This window comes from Doryrhamphus excisus, linkage group LG17 (genome assembly GCF_037039965.1).
Source record: "Doryrhamphus excisus strain RoL-2023G ecotype Guam linkage group LG17, RoL_Dexc_Guam_v1.1, whole genome shotgun sequence".
Taxonomy (NCBI): Eukaryota; Metazoa; Chordata; class Actinopteri; order Syngnathiformes; family Syngnathidae; genus Doryrhamphus; species Doryrhamphus excisus.
Window position 1 is genome coordinate 3,428,168 of NC_136373.1, and position 18,945 is coordinate 3,447,112.

An 18,945-nucleotide genomic window follows, 5' to 3' on the forward strand; every position below is an offset into this window, starting at 1 on the left:
TAATATTACTACACATGGGGTAAGATGAAAATAATATACAGTATCTTACATACTGTGTATATCACTTAATTTTGGAATGGAATTCTATTATTTTATTATATTAATAAATGGTTATTTGTATTCAAAAACAATCTCGCCCATGGAAAATACTGTGATTTCACATCTTCGCACTCAGTGTACAATGAAGTTAACCACAATCAACAATCAGTACAAAAAATACTCAACTCTTAACAATCATAAAAGTCCCACCACAGATTGACTTTGCGTGTGGTCTTGATTTTGTAGTGTAAAAAGAAGTCAAGCACAGTTAATACTAAAAGGTGAAAAACAATAACATGCAGGGTTCTCGCAGCTTATTTGTTTAGCATTTTTAATTGTCATGAGCCAAAAAAAATTCAAATTAGCTAGCTCATTAGCAGATTGTGCTAGAGGCTTAACCTGATTTTTTTTTTGTTGCATGAAACACGCAAGTGTGTGTGTGTGTGTGTGTGTTTTATTCATTGAATGTGTGTTGATGTGAGGAAAGGGGAGTGGGGCGGGTTAAGTGATTCTTATTGGCTGCAGGTTAATTCTGTTTGGGTGAGATGCGCACACGCAGCAAGTGAGCGTATAAAGACGCTCTTATTGCCATGGTAGCCTTGCAAGAAAACAGATGGATCAAATGAGGTGATAACAAAACACAGTGGCGGCCAAACGCCTACGCTGGATTTGAACGAGTCAGGCTTTCTAAACCTGCTTCACGGAGCAGGAAAGAGCGCCTTAAAGGTGACAGAACACAATCCTTCACCCATCTATCCTATATCCTGTATTCAGAGTGTATTCTTTTTCTTGAAATCTTACACCATTTTCCCCTCCTGACTATATTACTGTAATATGATGGGTTTATTTCACTCTTTTAGTTGGGAAATTACATTATTTTTATTTATACATATTTTTTCTTATAGCAATCCAACTGTTTTTCTCCTTAAATTATACTTAACAAAGTTAAATGGGACCTATTATGCTATTTTCCGTCCCTTTGTATTGAGTTGTGGACTCCTATAGAGCAGCTACACACAAAAACCCGCACAGAAAGCTTTCTAGATCTTCCAGAATCTGCCCCTGTAGTCCAGCTGTATTTCTTTGGCTTTGTTTTAATTTGATCCACCCACAGACCGCCTCCAGGCACGCTCACTCCACTCTGATTCGTCACATGTCCAAGCGCTCCTGAGGACTTCCGGACTACTGCCGAATCCCACTGTCTATTTCATTTAGGAGTTAATAATAAATGAACAAACGCTTTGGAGAGGTACTTGAAAAGTGGTTAGAAGCTACCGGTAGCTCATGAGGTACTAGCTAGAGACCTCTGACTTTCCGTGTATGAACTCAAAGAGTGGTAACGTATTATTATTATTATTGAGTACAAACAATATTTTTACGGGACTTCCTGTGTTTAACAAAGATCTGCCAATTATGGTAGAAAAGGCCGTTAGCAACTCCAGACATCGACGAGCTTGCAATTTGCATGCATACCGGTAAGATGCTACCTGGATGCACACTCTATAATGCTACACAGACAACCGCTTACTTACACAAAATTATTAAATGTGACCTTATATACTCATTTGTTAAAAGGTGATTGATTGGACGAAAAGTACAAAAGTTGACAAAGCTTTTCTGGCTAAAATCCCATTCCATCCATCCATCCCCAAGTAAAAAAATATTTGATTCACCCCACCCACCATCACAACAATTAATCAAGCATATTATGTTGTTATCAATATGAGGGATGGCTCAGTGTGATTTTGTGCATGCATGGGGGCGATGAGGGGGATACTCCTCAGAAGGACTGGTCCCCGGTTCCCCCTCCTCCTTTTTCTCAGCATCACTGTGAGGAGGAGGAGGAGGAGGAGGAGGAGGAGGAGGAGGAGTATTTTTTAACCACATGTTGCTGTGGCTCATTTAAAGTGCTGCAGCAGCCTTTTTTTTCTCCCGCCAAAGCTGCCTCACTTGCGCTCCCGATAGCAGCAGTGAGGGAGAATAGAGAGAGAGGTGGTGGTGGGGGGGGGGAGACGAGGAGGAGATATCGTTCATCCTAAGTGGACTTTGTGAGTCATACAGCTACCAAAACGGACGCAGATGAAAGGTAAGAGGATGGTCTGTGAACGATGTGTGGCGTATGCGTAGAAGAAGATGCTGAGAGCCGTCGTGCGTCTCGATGCCGCAGACGCCGCCTTTCAACAGGTGGTTACCACAGCAGCGGCAGGAGCACTAATGAGTGCACAGCGCCGTGACCGCAGCTGATAGAAAACACAGAGTGGACGCTTTGGAGGTCCCCGGGGGGAGGATAGGGTAGACTTGACACCAACAACAACATGCATGTAAAGTCAAAGTACTATACGGGAATATCTCCGCTTCTTTTGTGATGCATGGATATCACTGCCTTCAACTCATATGGACACAACATTAGGTACACCTCATCTAAAGGAACCCAAAGGCAATGTTCACTTTGAGAGGAATTCCATATGTTTGTTATTGTGCATGTACCACTGGAATGCATCATACCCGAAAAACAAACATCATTTCATCTCCTCAAATATTGTCCGCTCATGACCCCAATTAATTACCAGGTGCATCGTCAACTTGAAAAAACTCCTCACCTCAAATAAATGCTGTTTCTTTTTTATAAAAAAATACTAATACCACCAGGTAAGATGTTCTTACCACCTGCAAAGCAGACATGTGTCCAGAACAATAATCATTGCATATTAATAGTCATAATATTACATTACCGTACTTTGTTTTCTAGGCTGCACAGTGGTCGAGTGGTGAACACGCAGGCCTCACAGCTAGAAGACCAGAGTTCAATTCCACCCTGGGCCATCTCTGTGTGTGGGAGGAAACCGGAGTACCCGGAGAAAACCCACACATGCACATGCACCCCGTGCATGCGTGGGTTTTCTTTTCCTCCCACGTTCCAAAAACATGCTAGGTTAATTGGCGACTCCAAATTGTCCATAGGTATGAATGTGAGTGTGAATGGTTGTTTGTCTATATGTGCCCTGTGATTGGCTGGCCACCAGTCCAGGGTGTACCGCGCCTCACGCCCGAGGACAGCTGGGATAGGCTCCAGCACCCCCCGCGACCCTCGTGAGGAAAATGGATGAATGAATAATTAAGAGAAGCGCGGCACGGCGGTCAAGCGATTAGCATGCAGACCTCACAGCTAGGAGACCCGAGTTCAATTCCACCCTGGGCTATCTCTGTGTGGAGTTTCCATGTTCTCCCTGTGCATGTGTGGGTTTTCTTTTCCTCCCTCAAATTGTCCATAGGCATGAATGTGAGTGTGAATGGTGGTTTGTCGATATGTGCCCTGTGATTGGCTGGCGACCAGTCCAGGGTGTACCCCGCCTCTTGCCTGAAGACAGCTGGGATAGGCTTATGAAAAATGAATGAATGAGTTTATTTTCTACTGTTCTAAAAATGTATTTGCACACATAAAGCCTCCTCCCAAATAAATGCCTTTGATGAATGGCATCCTATACTCTCTGCAGTTGAGTAAATAAGTATGCACTGGGTGGGGGGAGGGGGGGCCCATTTGGAGAGAGAAGAGACATACCAGCAGATACAACAATCATTTATTTATGGTTACTATTACCCCAACCATTACTGTCTTTAGGGCTGCAGCTATGGAATATTTTAGAAGTTGATATAAATGTCAATCAAAAGTATTTTTGATACAACTTTTGTATTTAGTCTTTGTTCTAATTTGAACTATGCAGTATAAATCCAAATTCAGCCGATGCGGGTGTGAAGGTTGCCTCGTCTCCGCTGCTGCGGTCTGAAAGACACAGAGGCTACAGCCTCACTTTAGGTCAGCCTTCCGAATGATCCGATCCGTCTCTATGGAAATGGCTTTCGTCATAAATTCCCATCTGCCGTGGTGATGGAACGGTGCGGTTGCGCACGCCCCGTCGACGCAATATGAGCAATGAGGCGGCTCTCGCTCAAGACACCAACGTGGGATTTTATGGATTCATCTACATAATTGGGAATGCTGAACGTTTTGATGAAATGATTGCTTTGTCTTGTGTTGCTGTGGATAAGGCCGCTTTTTACCGCTGGTATTGCTTTGACCTTTAGCTACCTGCGTCCTCCAGTTAATGAGATCAGACTACCCATAAATCCTGATGCAAGGACAATTACTTTGGAAGCCCTGAAGTTGTACAGTCGGAAAAATTGGTTCCTAAAATGGTGCAAAAACGTCCATGTTCGAACTGCCTTTCTTGCATGACATCATAGGAAATGTCCACATATCTTGCGGGGGCCATTTTGATTGTTTACATTTTCTAATTCAACAGAACAGCCTACTTGACAAATGATTATGAGTATTTCATTCATTCATTTTCTATTGCTTATCCTCACGAGGGTTGTGGGGGTGCTGGAGCCTATCCCAGCTGTCTTTGGGCGAGAGGCGGGGTACACCCTGGACTGGTGGCCAGCCAATCACAGGGCACATATAGACAAACAACCATTCACACTCACATTCTAGCATGTTTTTGGAATGTGGGAGGAAGCCAGAGTACCCGGAGAAAACCTATGCATGCACGGGGAGAACACGCAAACTCCACACAGAGATGGCCGAGGGTGGAATTGAACCCTGGTCTACTAGCTGTGAGGTCTGCACGCTAACCATCTAGAGCCACGCTTGACCAAATTCTGGGTCCGAAGCAGTCATTTTACAAAACGACTGTTTTTTCAGCTCTTTGTATTGAATTGTGGATTCCTATAGAGCACTTACACACAATAACTCGCACAGGAAGCTGTCAAGATCTTCCAGAATCTGTATTTCCTTGCATTTTCAAAACGGTCAGTTTTAATTTATTCCACCCATGGCATGCCACTCCACTGTGATTATTAACACTACCATGAGTTCCTGAGGACTTCCAAACTACTGCCAAAACCCATTTTCTGATTTAGTTGAAAATCGCCCCACCACCACGCCGCAAACTCCACGCAGAGATGGCCGAGGGTGGAATTGAACTCGGGTCTCCCAGCTGTGAGGCCTGCGTGTTAACCACTCGGCCTTCGTGCAGCCTAATTGAGTAATCAGAAAAAACATATTTTTGCGAGGGTCATAGCCATGCTCGAGCCTATCCCAGCTGTCTTCAGGTGAGAGGTGGGGTACACCCTGGACTGGTGGGCAGCCAATCACAGGGCACATATAGACAAACAACCATTCACACTCACATTCATATCTATGGACAATTTGGAGTCGCTAATTAACCTAGCATGTTTTTGGAATGTGGGAGGAAACCGGAGTACCCGGAGAAAACCCACACATGTATCAAATAGTGGAAAATGTTAAAATATGACTTAAAATAGGGCCTGTGCACTTCATATAGGTTCTGTGATGGCCACAGTTTGACCCTGGAACAGATGAATCCAATCTATTCAATCTGTTTGATTTTCTAGTCTTCAGAGAAATGTTCTTCTTCCTGTGATGTCAAGTCTCCCAACATCAGCGCCATGCCGGGACTCATCAACAAGGAGAACCGCCGCCCTCTACCCCTCAGCGCCTCTGATATCACTTCCTGTGTCAGAGGTTACACTCAGGCCATGACAGCTTCCATGGCGTATGAAAACATCGAGGACCACGCCATCGAAGGTGCGTTTGTTGCGATGCGAGCAGCAACAATTACTTGATGTCATATTATTGTGTTTTCTCTCAGGGATTTTCATCTATCCGCTGGAGGAAAAAGCCATCGTCGTGGGCTTTGAGGCGATGATTTCCAGCCAGATCATCACGCTGCAAATCAAAGACAAGGCCAAGATTGACGACTGTTACAACAACCCGTGCAGCGTGCCAAATGGAGCGCCCCCTGGCGGTGTTGGTGAGAAGTGATACACTTTTTGGAATAAAATGCAGATTTTCCGTGAAAAAAACGTTTATTTACCTTCCAATGTGGTCTTCCAGGCCACATAGTCCTGGATGAGGATTTGGAGAGGACAGTTCTTGTAGTCAACCTGGGCATCATACCTCCCTTGGAGACGGTCCACATTCTGGTCAGTACTTCCTGTGAGCTATTTACTCTGCCCAGCGGAGGCATCACCGTGTCCACGCCGCCAGTGTGCACACCCCGCGTACAGAGGAGCATCAACGAGGAGCAAGGATTGTCCCCAAACTTCTCCAGACTGTAAGTTCTACTCATATTGGTGGTGGACGTCGTCTGTGTTGATGAAGACGATGCCTGCACTTTTAGGCGGGAAAGACATCCGCCCAGCCCACAGGATCCAGCTGCCGGCTCTGATCACTTTTGTTTGGCTGCTCTGCTGGAGGAGGAGGCCATCAACTCCATGGATTACCAGTTTAACTTCCAGCTGGAGATACGAGCCCCCTATCTCCTCGCAGGTCAGCATCCGACTCCAGTTGCTTCAGTTTGGACTGGATTTGTTGTTTGATGGCGTCCTACCAGCGTTGTTCTTGTATCAATTCCAAGTTAATATTCTTTGGGGCTAATTGTTATGTTTCAAAGCCATAAACATGTTGACAATTGGAAAGCATGTAAATACTAATTATCTGTTCCAGGGTCAAACTGTGGTCATGATAAACCTTTAACCTTTAATAGACCTTTAACTTTTAGACCTTTAACTTTTCAGGCAAAGCTTAATAAGTTTAAAAGCACAAATGAATGAAGTCCAGAACTACAGGATCTCAACTTATGTGCTCTTTGCGTAGGTGTGGAGAGCCCGTCTCACGCCATCCGAGCCGACGCCGACCCCCTGGCCCGCTCGGCCAATTGTGTGGTCATCACACTAGCAGACAAGTACACTTATGACTGTCCAGTGAAGATTCTCATCTACCCTAGCGGTACGTCGGCAAGGTCACACTCTACCGTACGCTCCTCAGCCTCCTCCAGGCCTCCAATGGCGTGCAGCCCTGATATCAATGAAGATGCCGCCATGTGGGGGCGAACGGCTTTGGGTCTTTTTTTTGTCTCTCCTCGAGTGTCGTCTTGTTCTGGAGTATGTGTGGGCCGCTCGTTTCCCGCAGGGCATAGCTATCTCTGCCGAGCCACCGTCGTCTTTTGAAGGCTTTGTTGGGCAAACAAGCACACGGCCAGTCGTGGCTAGTTTTAAGTGCGACAGTCTCCATGCCAATATTTTTCACCTTGAGCAAAAACAAACAGATAACTTATTGAAGTCGTGAGAAATACACCTTTTCATAACAAATAAATATATTACTAACGTCAGGCAGTGACCCGCTTGACCCAGCAGAGGGCACTGTGGTGAAAAAAAGTTTTAAAATTGCAGACTAGCAATTCAATGAATGAGCGTCTCATAATATAATTGTTGTTTGTATTCGATTGAGTAACCCCTTGGAAGAGTGTTTAGCATGTACGCCACAGAGTCAATAGACCTGGGTTCGATTCCCCTGCTCTCTGATGAAGTCAAACTGTGATCTGGTATTTCTGGGCTTGCTGTGGTGTCTGTAGAACCTCACGTGCCTCATGTGCTCATGGAGAGCGGAGACATGACGACGGATGAGTATGATGAGTTCCTCCGCGCCCGAAGTGACTTCATCAAGGCCACCAGGAAAGACTTCAGCGACGAGAGGAAGGTCGGACCATTGCGAACATCTATAGCTTGCATTGTCATTGGTTCATTAGTAAATTTACGGCGTTGAGCCCACCATCAGGTCCATCAAGCTGATCATACGAGCCGGGTGTATGTGTGTACACAGGTGGAGGTCATCCACAGGCGGCTGCACAAGGACCTCCTCCACAACCCTGTGGTAATGCTCAACTTGTGTCCCAACCTCAAACCTGTCAGCTCCGACCTGAGGAAGGTGCACGGCGAGTTCATTTTTCTTATTGACCGCAGCGGCAGCATGAGCGGTGTCAACATCGACCATGTCAAGGTAAACACGGCACTCTCCAACCAGTAGCTTCTATCCATTTTTCAAGTAGCTCTCCAAAGTGTTTATTCATTTATCATCAACTTCTATACCAACAAAATTAGAAAATGGGTTTCGGCAGTAGTTTGGAAGTCCTCAGGAACTCATGGTAGTGTTAATAATCACAGTGGAGTGGCGTGCCCGGGAGCGGGCCATGGGTGAAATAAATTAAAACAGACATTTTGAAAATGCAAGGACGTACAGATTCTGGAAGATCTTGACAGCTTCCTGTGCGAGTTATTGTGTGTGAGGGCTCTATAGGAATCCACAATTCAATACAAAGAGCTGAAAAAACAGTGGTTTTGTAAAATGACTGCCTCGGACGCAGAATTTGGTCAAGCGTGGCTCTAGATGGTTAGCGTGCAGTCCTCACAACTAGTAGACCAGGGTTCGATTCCACCCTCGGCCATCTCTGTGTGGAGTTTGCATGCGTGGGTTTTCTCCGGGTACTCCGGTTTCCTCCCACATTCCAAAAACATGCTAGGTTAATTGGCGACTCCAAATTGTCCATAGGTATGAATGTGAGTGTGAATGGTTGTTTGTCTATATGTGCCCTGTGATTGGCTGGCCACCAGTCCAGGGTGCCGAAGACAGCTGGGATAGGCTCCAGCACCCCCGCGACCCCCGTGAGGAAAAGCGGTAGAAAAATGAATGAATGGGTTTAGATGTTTGGTGCTTGCTAACAAATCCTTCTGCTATTGCACACTAAATCTGAGATAACTATGAATCATAATGATGACCATTCTGTTTTTTTTCCCAGGATGCCATGGTGGTGATCCTCAAGAGTCTCGTACCAGGCTGCCTGTTCAACATCGTCAGCTTCGGCTCCACCTTCAAATCGCTTTTCTCAGTCAGCCAGAACTACGAGGAGGTAATAAATGGGATTACATAAATGGTTGAAATATCTCCTTCATCGGGACAATAAAGCTGTTCATCTTCACTCCTCGTCTAGGAGGCCCTGGCCTTGGCTTGCGAGTACGTTCATAAGATCCGCGCCGACATGGGGGGTACAAACATCCTGGCGCCGTTAAAATGGATTCTGAGGCAGCCCATGTTCAGCGGACACCCCCGTCTGCTCTTCCTGTTGACGGACGGGGCGGTGAACGACACGGGCAAGGTGATTGAGTTGGTGCGCAGCCACGCACGCTACATCAGGTCAGTCAAGCACAGGTTTCTTTCCCTTTTCTGTGCGTTCTACTGAGAGAAAATGACTTAGTATGAGCTAGCTAACGATGAACATCATGGGAGGCACCTATTTTGATGCTAAATATGTGTGCTCCATTTACATATCTAACTAACTAAGCTACATCGATATTGTTATTGTAGCAGCGAACACGAATAACCATATTTATCTGGTAACACGACGCTTAGCTAGATGCTAGTCTCACTCACAGACAGTGGATTCCGATTCTCGAAGACTCAACAAGATGCTTGTTTTCCATTAGCATTTTTTTTTGGAGCACACATCTTGTGCTGGAAGACACAGCCATCCCAATATGAGCGGACATTGTAAGTGTTGTAGCTGTTTCTATGCTGTTGTTGTTGACGGAACTAGCATCTGGGCTAAATCAATGCAACTGGGAAAGAAATTTTGATAATGTTTTAAATCATCAAAATACGGCAAGATATGGTAAATATTACATCACCAATGTTGTTAATGCATGATCATAGCATGTATATAAAATTATATAGATTTTTTTGTAGTCTAAATATGTACATCCCAATGACGTGCATTGTTAGCTAGCTCATATTAACTCATTTTCTTTGGTTAGAATGCACAGGAAAGAGAAAAATATATGATGATGTTTCACATACGGATTATGCAAACAACGGACAAAATTCCAAAAAACGTGCATTTTTCTTTGAATCCCTGCACAAGAAAACACGCATCAAAATAAGATGTGAGTTAGTGACGTGTCGGCGACAAAGCAGCTCCTGTTGCTGTGGGAAATCATCTCAAGGCTTCCCACTCTCCTCCGGGTCTCTAAGTCCTGTGGAAATAATTGCCTTTTGTCCTTCCAGTCTTATTGAAGAGCTCACCACTTCACACACAAATCAATCTCTTCTTCTATTTTGTATTGATTGTATTCATTACACAAAATATATCACTTTTAGCTCATCTTCTTGCCATCCACCAAATAAACCTCTGCTGGTACAAGATGTTATTATGTTATATATATATACATTATATATATTATATACATTATATATCATGTCCTTTTTTTATTCGATTTTTTAATTCAATTGTTTTTAGTATGTAAATGCTGACTGACAAGTATTTTTAGTACCACATTGTATTATTTATTTCTTTTTGGGGTTTTATTATGTATTTATTTTGTACTACTGTATTTTGCACAAGTACCCAATGCTACGTCAATCTTGTATTGTTGTCGAAGACAACAGAGTAAAATATAGCTGTATTCCAAACATGAGCAAAGGGTCGCGGGGGGTGCTGGAGCCTATCCCAGCTATCTTCGGGGTATGAGGTGGGGTACACCCTGGACTGGTGGCCAGCCAATCACAGGGCACATACAGACAAACAACCATTCACACTCACATTCATACCTATGGACAATTTGGAGTCGCTAATTAACCTAGCATGTTTCTTGGAATGTGGGAGGAAACCGGAAGAAAACCCACGCATGCACGGGGAGAACATGCAAACTCCACACAGAGATGCCCGAAGGTGGAATTGAACTCTGGTCCTGCTGTGAGGCCTGCGCGCTAACCACTCGTCCACCGTGCAACTCTAATATTAGGAAGTATGGCATTCCTCAGTGCTGGATCCCAAATAGAAAAGGCTCTAGAGCCCGCATACGTCATTTCGGCTCTTAGGATTGTCAAAACACCGCCATGTTGTGAGCATAGGTTCCTTGACGAAGCATAGTTAACCCAAATAGGAATGTTCCAACCCATGTAATGGCTAATGTGTTGATTGATATGTTATATTTTTGTGTTGGTTTACGCAGATGCTTCACATTCGGCATTGGGCAGAGCACTTGCAGGAGGATGGTGCAGCAACTGGCCACCGTGTCCAAAGGAACAGCCGAGTTCCTGGCCCAAGGCGAGAGGCTCCAACCGAGAGTACGTGCAATGACTCTCACTCAGAGGACCGTACCACTTTCCAAACTGAGGACATTTTGTCTTTGCAGATGATAAAGTCCCTGAAGAAGACCATGTGCCCGGTCCTCAGTGACATCTCCATTGAGTGGCTCTTTCCCGAGACTAAGGAAGTGTTGCTCTCCCCGGTGGGCAACACCTTCCTGTACCCAGGCGACAGTCTGATCGGGTACGCCGTGGTATGCGACGCCACACGCTATCACGCCAACCCCAAATCCGTAAGTGTGATGATGACACACGTCACAACATTTTCACAGGATCAACTCGCTTTTATCAATCATTAACAGGACAAAAGACGCCGATACAGCATGATGCACTCCGTGGGCTCAGGCAGTTCCGTCTTTTATCATTCCCAAGACGAAGACCTGCTCAGGACCCCTGCTGATTCTGCTCAGGTAGCCTACAAAGAAACACCACAAAGCGCTCACCTCAACTCCAATCAGGACGCCATAATGGACGCCAGCTTTGTCACTACGGACCACGATGACGGTGAGAACGTAGCCGAGCTCCCTTCCGGTTTTCCCCATCATTGCCTTCACCTTTTATCTTTTGGTGGTTCTGCTGCAGTGTCAGGCCTGGAGGCTCAAGTGAGAAGGCGAGCTTACAGCGCCAACCAGATAGCCGACAACCTCCCAACTAAGAAGTACACCTCCAGTGATCCCAGCTCTGTCATGCCTAAGAATCCCCTGCGGAGAGCCAAAGTCCAGGAGCTGCTCAGCCATGTGAGCCCGGAACACGAGTCCCACTGGAGGAGAGACTACCAGGTGTGGAAAAGTCAACATTCGTCAAATGTCACTGTGGATGCTCTAACAAAATGTCAATTTGTCTTATTTTCAGCCTCAACTGGCCAGTCTGTGTGCCGCATCATCCGGAGAACGTCAAGTCCTGCAGCCTCCCTCGACGGAGACTGGTTTGGAAGCTCCGGAAAGCCCAAAACATACCCGGGCCCGCAACACGACAGGAGAAGACGGGTCCAGATCATCCACAGACAGTCCGTCTATCGGTAGCGTGGGCGATACAGGTAGCTCTTTGTCCATGTGTAGTTCACAGGCCCATAAGAAAATAAATACTTTGGACATCCCTGGTTTACATATTTCACAGGGAGTGGGGAGTGGCACTATTACTAAATGCAGGCTTCCACAGTGGTGCACACACCCATTTGAGGAGGTATGCTCCGGCAGCAAGCCTCTTGTGAGGATTGCTCAGTAAATCCACTACAACAACTCCTCCGTGGTTCCGCTGTATATGGGACTCTGGAAGGTTACATTCCAAGAAGTGGAATACAACAGGAAGTTGTATCATTCCACGTTCCAGGAAAATGTATTTAGTCATTTTTTTCCATTCTGTGGTGTTTCAGAAGGATACGGCCACCAGATGTGTCAGGCTGAAACACCGCAAGAGATCCACAGCGCCGATGCGGTGGCCCGGCGGGGTGGCGAGTGCAAGGCAGTGGTGTCGGGCGTGCTCAGTGGGAAGGCCGTCCGTTGGGAGGTGCTCTTTGACGTGGAGCCCTTCCTGAAGGGACGGGAACGCGAGGAGAAGGTCCATGAGGAGCTGTGGAACGAGACCTTCCACCATCTGGCCGGCCGCTCCATCATTCACGACTTTGAGCACATGGCCGACAGGGAGAGTGACATTGAACACGGTGAGCCCGACAACCGTTCAATTCCACCATCGACGCTTTACGCATTCATTGGAGTTCACCAGCGATATTCGCTGCCATGTGATGTTACCGCTGCAGGTTGTGGCAGGAAGTACCAAATGTACGCCATCCACACGAGCAAAGCCTGCAACATCCTGAGCAAATACACGGCCTTCATCCCCGTTGACCTGGACACAAATGAATATCTGCACACCTGCATTGAATACTTCAACCCTGGTGAGTAGTATGGATTGTTTGTTGACTTCTTTTTGTCACGATTGGGCATGGTGGCGTTGCGACTATTGCTCTGTGTTTGTGTCAGTGTGAGAGGTCTCACTCGCTCACATTTTGTATTTGCTGAACGTTTGTGGGCGAGTTTAAGAGCTAATATGCTAATAATAAAGAAAAATAGCCATACAAAAATATGCTTGCTGACTGTATTGTTTTAAATAATGGCCCATAGTTCTGAAATAGATATCGCTTTACATAAAATTTGTAATTATTGTTGTAGTTGCACATTGAATCGTTCACCAGAATGAGATTTCCACTACTTTATGATAGATAAGAACTTATTTCTATCTGTGATTAAATTTGATTAATTCTGAGTTAACTGTAGAAAATGTGAATAATATTGATTAAATATTTTAATCGATTGACAGTCCTAATAAAAACATATTTCTATATACGATTAAGTGTGATTAATTATGAGATACTCTAACTAAGGACAAAATGCGATTAAATATTTTAATCGATTGACAGCCCTAATAAAAATGTACGTCTATCTACGATTAAGTGCAATTAATTATGAGATACTGAAACTTGGGACAAAATGCGATTAAATATCTTCATCGATTGGCAGCCCTAATAAAAATGTACGTCTATCTACGATTAAGTGCAATTAATTATGAGATACTGAAACTTGGGACAAAATGAGATTAAATATTTTAATTGATTGACAGTCCTAATAAAAACGTATTTCTATCTATGATTAAGTGCAATTAATTATGAGATACTCTAACTAAGGAAAAAATGCGATTAATATTTTAATCGATTGGCAGCCCTAATAAAAACGTATTTCTATCTACGATTTAGTGCAATTAATTATGAGATACTGTAACTAGGGACAAAATGTGATTAAATATTTTAATCGATTGACAACCCTAATAAAAACTTATTTCTATCTATGATTAAGTGCAATTAATTATGAGATACTCTAAGGACAAAATGCGATTAAATATTTTAATCGATTGGCAGCCCTAATAAAAACGTATTTCTATCTACGATTTAGTGCAATTAATTATGAGATACTGTAACTTGGGACAAAATGCGATTAAATATTTGAATCGATCAACATCTGTATTATTCATATATGATTTGAAAATACTTTGTTGGTGTGTAGGAACATAATAAAAACAATAAGTTATACATTTTAAAGTGTGTGACTACTTTCTCACTTTTAGACCACGGCTTTAAAAGAGGCTCACGGTCCAGTTCGGGAAGCAGCAAGAACCGAGCTTACTCCGTCGGACTCGGCCGCTCTCAGTCTGGTGGCGTGTCGGAGGACGTGGAAGACGCTCTGACGCACAACAGTAGGCTATTTTTGATATCTTTCATTATCATAATGAATGAATGTCAACAGATGACACCTAATAGCATGTGCAAGGAGATATGAGGCTGGATGTTAATATCAATTTCTATTCTGGAAAAATATTGTTTGTCTGTGTGCGGTGGCTTAGCAACAAGGAGGAAAGAATCAAAGACGGTGTGCTAATGCGACAGATTTATTTTTATGTTCTTGTGTCAGGTGTGGACGATGGCGTCTCTCCCTGCAGCACTCCATCCTCGTCCAGCTGGGAGAAATGTCGTTTCACAGAGGGTACACATAATATCACTCGATTCTTTTGGGGTTCACATTTTCAGAACGCTACTGACTGGGTGGAGGGGCTTCTACATTCACTATGAATATTATTTTTATTTGTGCAATGCAAGGCTCAGACATTTCTGCATTAACAAGGCAATGAAAGAGATGTGGAAACACACTGTGGCTAAACGCTGTGACGTGTATCTGTTGGAACGCGAACACTAACATACCACAATAGCATCACAATAGATGAAATCCCAGCATGAAAGCAACCGCTGGCTGAGGATTAAAAACTACGCACACCCCTTTTCACAATTGCCACCTATCATATTTTAAGCCGCTATCTTGTGTAGGTTGGCTGCAAAAGTTACTTGCGCCAGGAACTCCATTGGAGAAATGTTCTTTTCTCATTTACTTGTGAGTTAATTTAATATTGCGTGACTAAATGACGAGTAGTGTCATTGGCTTAAGTCTTTATTGTGTTACCTTGATTTCGGCTGTTTTTTTTTTTAAATAATACTCTCTATTTATTAGTACTTGATGCTAACTATAGTAGAACATGCCACATAATCTGGTTGAAATGCTATTGAATCAATAAACAGAAAAATGAATGAATCCTATAATGATCTTTATTGCCATATTAAGCTGAAGTGTGAATTATTCCATACTTTTTTGACAATATTAAATATTGATGCATGTTTTCATGCCTTTACGGGTCTTTTTTTTTTTTTTTTGAACAGCTTGGTTTTGCACCCAAAGCGAGTATTATTTTTTTTCCTTTAAAAAACAAAGTAAAAGCTGTGGTTTTCTGTTTATTAATTTATTATTTTTTTAATGATGAAGGATGAGATTGTGATCTTTTATTGGTATATACTATATAATACAATATTCTGTGTGTCAAGTATCAAGTTAAACACTAAGATGATTATTACAATTTACAATACAATATTATTATTTACAATATACGTACAAAGGCATGACAATGTGCCTGAAAAACATCAAAAAATGTATTTTGATTTTTCTCCCAGTGGCCCAAAGGAGTCCATCAGTGACGTCAGACCAGTCTCAGAAATCGGTGGAGAGCCTTTTTTCTGCCAGGTGTGTGTGTGTTTGTGTGTCTGCTGTGTTGGTAGAGTGTGTTGCTGACATTTACTTTGAAGTACTCTGACATGTACTTTGTCATCGGCCAGGTTGGCGTTCAGCAGGACTCGCCTCCTGACGAGGGCCGCCAAAGAATTCATGAGCCGATCCCACAGCAAGTCAGCTGACTCCATGGGGGAGAGCGACAACGAGAACAAGGACTACATTCCTCTAGTGGGTAGATGATCCATGAACATGGATTTTTTTTTCTTCACCGGTTTTGGGTCAGACCGGGGGCGCACTGCCAACTATATTATGCTTTGGTTTTTTGTAGTCGGGGTCCTCACCCAGCTCTTGTGGTCTGTTTATTTGCAGGTGTTGCTGCAGCTGGCGTGTGGCGCTTTCCCACTGGACACCACGCTGTGCGACGCCATCAACGTACCCATGGATAAACTCAAATGGAGGTCCCCCTTCAGCAGCCACCGAAATAGCCTGGGACACCCATCTCACTTGGGCGGCCGCCGTGTTGAAAGCACCGAAGACAACCTACCGCATCCGTGTGACCCAGAAACATGTGCAGGAACCCCTCCACCCTCCACCAGGTCCCAGGTGGACGGCAGCCCGGGTGCTTCGGAGGCCCCCAGCAAGGGGATGCTTGACACCGAGAGCCTGGTGTGGGCGACGGCGGTGGCTCTGGCCTGGCTGGAGCACAGCTCCGCCAGCTACTTCATCGAGTGGGAGCTGGTGGCCGCTAAAGCTAGCATGTGGCTTAGCAGCCAGGACATCCCAGAAGGTCGAGACGTGGCGTCGGTCAAGGCGGCCGCCAACCAGCTCTTCATCATCCTCAGACACTGGGACGACAACCTGCAGCTCAACATGCTGTGCTACAACCCCAGCAGTGTGTGACCACGCCGGTGTATAGCACACTATGCTAACGAAACGTTTACATGCACTGCTTAGGGCCACTAAGACCGTTAATTAAGCTCTGTTTACTTTCTTTCAGTGTACTTATTACCTTTTACTGCACACTAACCACCCTAACATATGTAGCTTTGTACATTTAGCATGTTTTGTCCACTTGTTCCATGCACTCTTGTGGTGCAGTAACACATACAAGCAACAACATTGTCAAATGATACTGTAGGGATGCATGCAGTTGGCGACGTCACTTTGGAAGGTTGAAGGTTGAAGGCCCGTTATTCTGGTATTTTTCATCAATTTTAAATAAGTGTCACAGGTCCTAAAATACTTTAATGTGTTTTCCGTGGAATTTAGACAACATAAAAGTGCTTTTCGTAAGCCCCCGTTAATGCTAACGAGCTGTCCAACGGGAGAGACGCCATGTAAATAAAACAAGGTAACATTAAGAAGTGGAACAGGACTAGCTAAACATTACATACGAGCTACACTGCTAACATTAATGATGAAACTTTCAGCTCCCACATCTGTAGATGACTGACAAATAGTTGGGCGAGCTCCAGGCTGCAGCCTGCCGCCTCACAAAGCTGTCCTTTGTTGGGATTAAAGCATTCTAAAATGTCAGGATATGAAAAATATGGATCATATTGGAACACATTTTAGTCCTGAGCATATATGCAAATCTCCTGTTCTATGCACCTTGCAATAGAGGGGCACATTGAATCATAATAATAATTATAATAATAATATTGTTAATAATAATAATAATAATATAATAATAATTATTATTAGTAGTAGTAGTATTATTATGATTATTATGCATAATAATAATAATAATATTTATTATTATTATAATTATTATTATATATTATTAGTAGTAGTATAAATAATTATATATATAATAATTATAATAATAATTATATATATATAATAATATTATAATACAATAATTATAATAATGATTATATATAATCATTATATTAATATTATTATATTATTATGCATAATAATGATAATATGATAATAATAATAATTATTATTATTATTATATTATCATTATTAACAATATTATTATTATAATAATTATTATGATTCAATGTGCCCCTCTATTGCAAGGTGCATAGAACAGGAGATTTGCATATATGCTTAGGACAAAAATTTGTTCCAATATGATACATATTTTTCATATCCTGACATTATTATTATTATGAATAATAATAATAACAATAACAATACTTATAATTATTATTATTATTATTATTATGCATAATATAATAATAATAATAATAATTATTATTATTATTATTATTATTATTATTATTATAAAACTATCTTGGCCAAGTTTTAGAAAATTAGCTTATAAACTTAAAAAAATGGGTGTGTAGCGAAGCCTGTTTTTAAAAGAGGAGCTTTAACAACAATATTATTTTCTCCGCTTAAACCGTTATAATACCATTATTCTAATTCACGTAGCTGAAACAAAAATGTCAAACTGGCATGTAAAGGTATCGACGGGTGAAGCAGAAATCAGTGTAAGTGTTTGTAAACCTCGCTGTGAAAAAAACAAAAGCTTTTGTTATGACAAATTATTTTGCGTCAACGTTTTAGCATGCACTTAAGCGACGTATCCTAGCCCAGCGAATCAGCCAAGTGTTTTGTGTCGAGCGTTACACACGTTAGATGTTTTTTTTGTTCAGGAAAACTATTTTAATGTAGCAAAACAAAACCAAGTCAAAGAGCTAACTCGTATTTATCTGACCTTGTACATGAAACGGTGATAGGTGTTTAGTGATTTTCGTTATTTTGGTATGATACTTTTGGAAAGATACTCGGTTAAGCACAGGCTACCGACAAAGCTGAACAACCCGAAGTTGGGTTAAAAAAATTGGAATTTTGTTGTTGATATGCATGCTTGAGAAAATAGTCCATCCATCCATTTTCTATGCCACTTATCCTCATTAGGGTTGCGTTAATACTTTTTCCGAGAGGCGGGGTACACCCCGGACTGGTGGCCAGCCAATCACAGGGCACATATAGACAAACAACCATTCACACTCACATTCATACCTATGGACAATTTGGAGTCGCCAATTAACCTAGCATGTTTTTGGAATGTGGGAGGAAACAGGAGTTCTCCACGGGGAGAACATGCAAACTCCACGCAGAGATAACCAAGCCAGGAATCCAGAAAATACTGTAGTAATGATAAAAAATATATTTTTACATAATTTATTGCATCACAAATGACCCAAAACTACTTATATCATTATTTATTTTCTATACCGCTTATCGTCACGAGGGGCGCGGGCATGCTGGAGCCTATCCCAGCTGTTTTCGGGCAAGAGGCGGGGTACACCCTGGACTGGTGCCCAGCCAATCACAGGGCAC

The 18,945-nt window shown here is 43.0% G+C and overlaps 1 protein-coding gene across 1 annotated transcript; it reads left to right on the forward strand.

Annotated features, from left to right (window-relative positions):
• Nucleotides 1-2,052: 2,052 nt before the first annotated feature.
• vwa5b1 (von Willebrand factor A domain containing 5B1) lies at nt 2,053-17,192 on the forward strand. Its single transcript, XM_078797722.1, has 22 exons — nt 2,053-2,125; nt 5,455-5,647; nt 5,712-5,873; nt 5,957-6,176; nt 6,243-6,391; nt 6,719-6,850; nt 7,476-7,600; nt 7,724-7,900; nt 8,697-8,807; nt 8,889-9,091; nt 10,906-11,020; nt 11,089-11,274; nt 11,344-11,545; nt 11,624-11,820; nt 11,894-12,077; nt 12,414-12,701; nt 12,798-12,935; nt 14,159-14,287; nt 14,503-14,574; nt 15,588-15,657; nt 15,750-15,873; nt 16,015-17,192. Exons 2-22 carry the CDS (start codon nt 5,509-5,511, stop codon nt 16,543-16,545), a joined length of 3,654 nt encoding a protein of 1,217 aa, XP_078653848.1. The 5' UTR covers nt 2,053-2,125; nt 5,455-5,508; the 3' UTR covers nt 16,546-17,192.
• Nucleotides 17,193-18,945: the final 1,753 nt, after the last annotated feature.

Bases quoted from the DNA above. Each gene is read 5' to 3' on its own strand.
- vwa5b1 (XM_078797722.1), top strand. From the start codon at position 5,509: ATGCCGGGACTCATCAACAAGGAGAACCGCCGCCCTCTACCCCTCAGC. The intron at 8,808-8,888 runs GTAATAAATGGG...CTCCTCGTCTAG, and splicing joins TCAGCCAGAACTACGAGGAG to GAGGCCCTGGCCTTGGCTTG. The intron at 15,874-16,014 runs GTGGGTAGATGA...GTTTATTTGCAG, and splicing joins ACAAGGACTACATTCCTCTA to GTGTTGCTGCAGCTGGCGTG.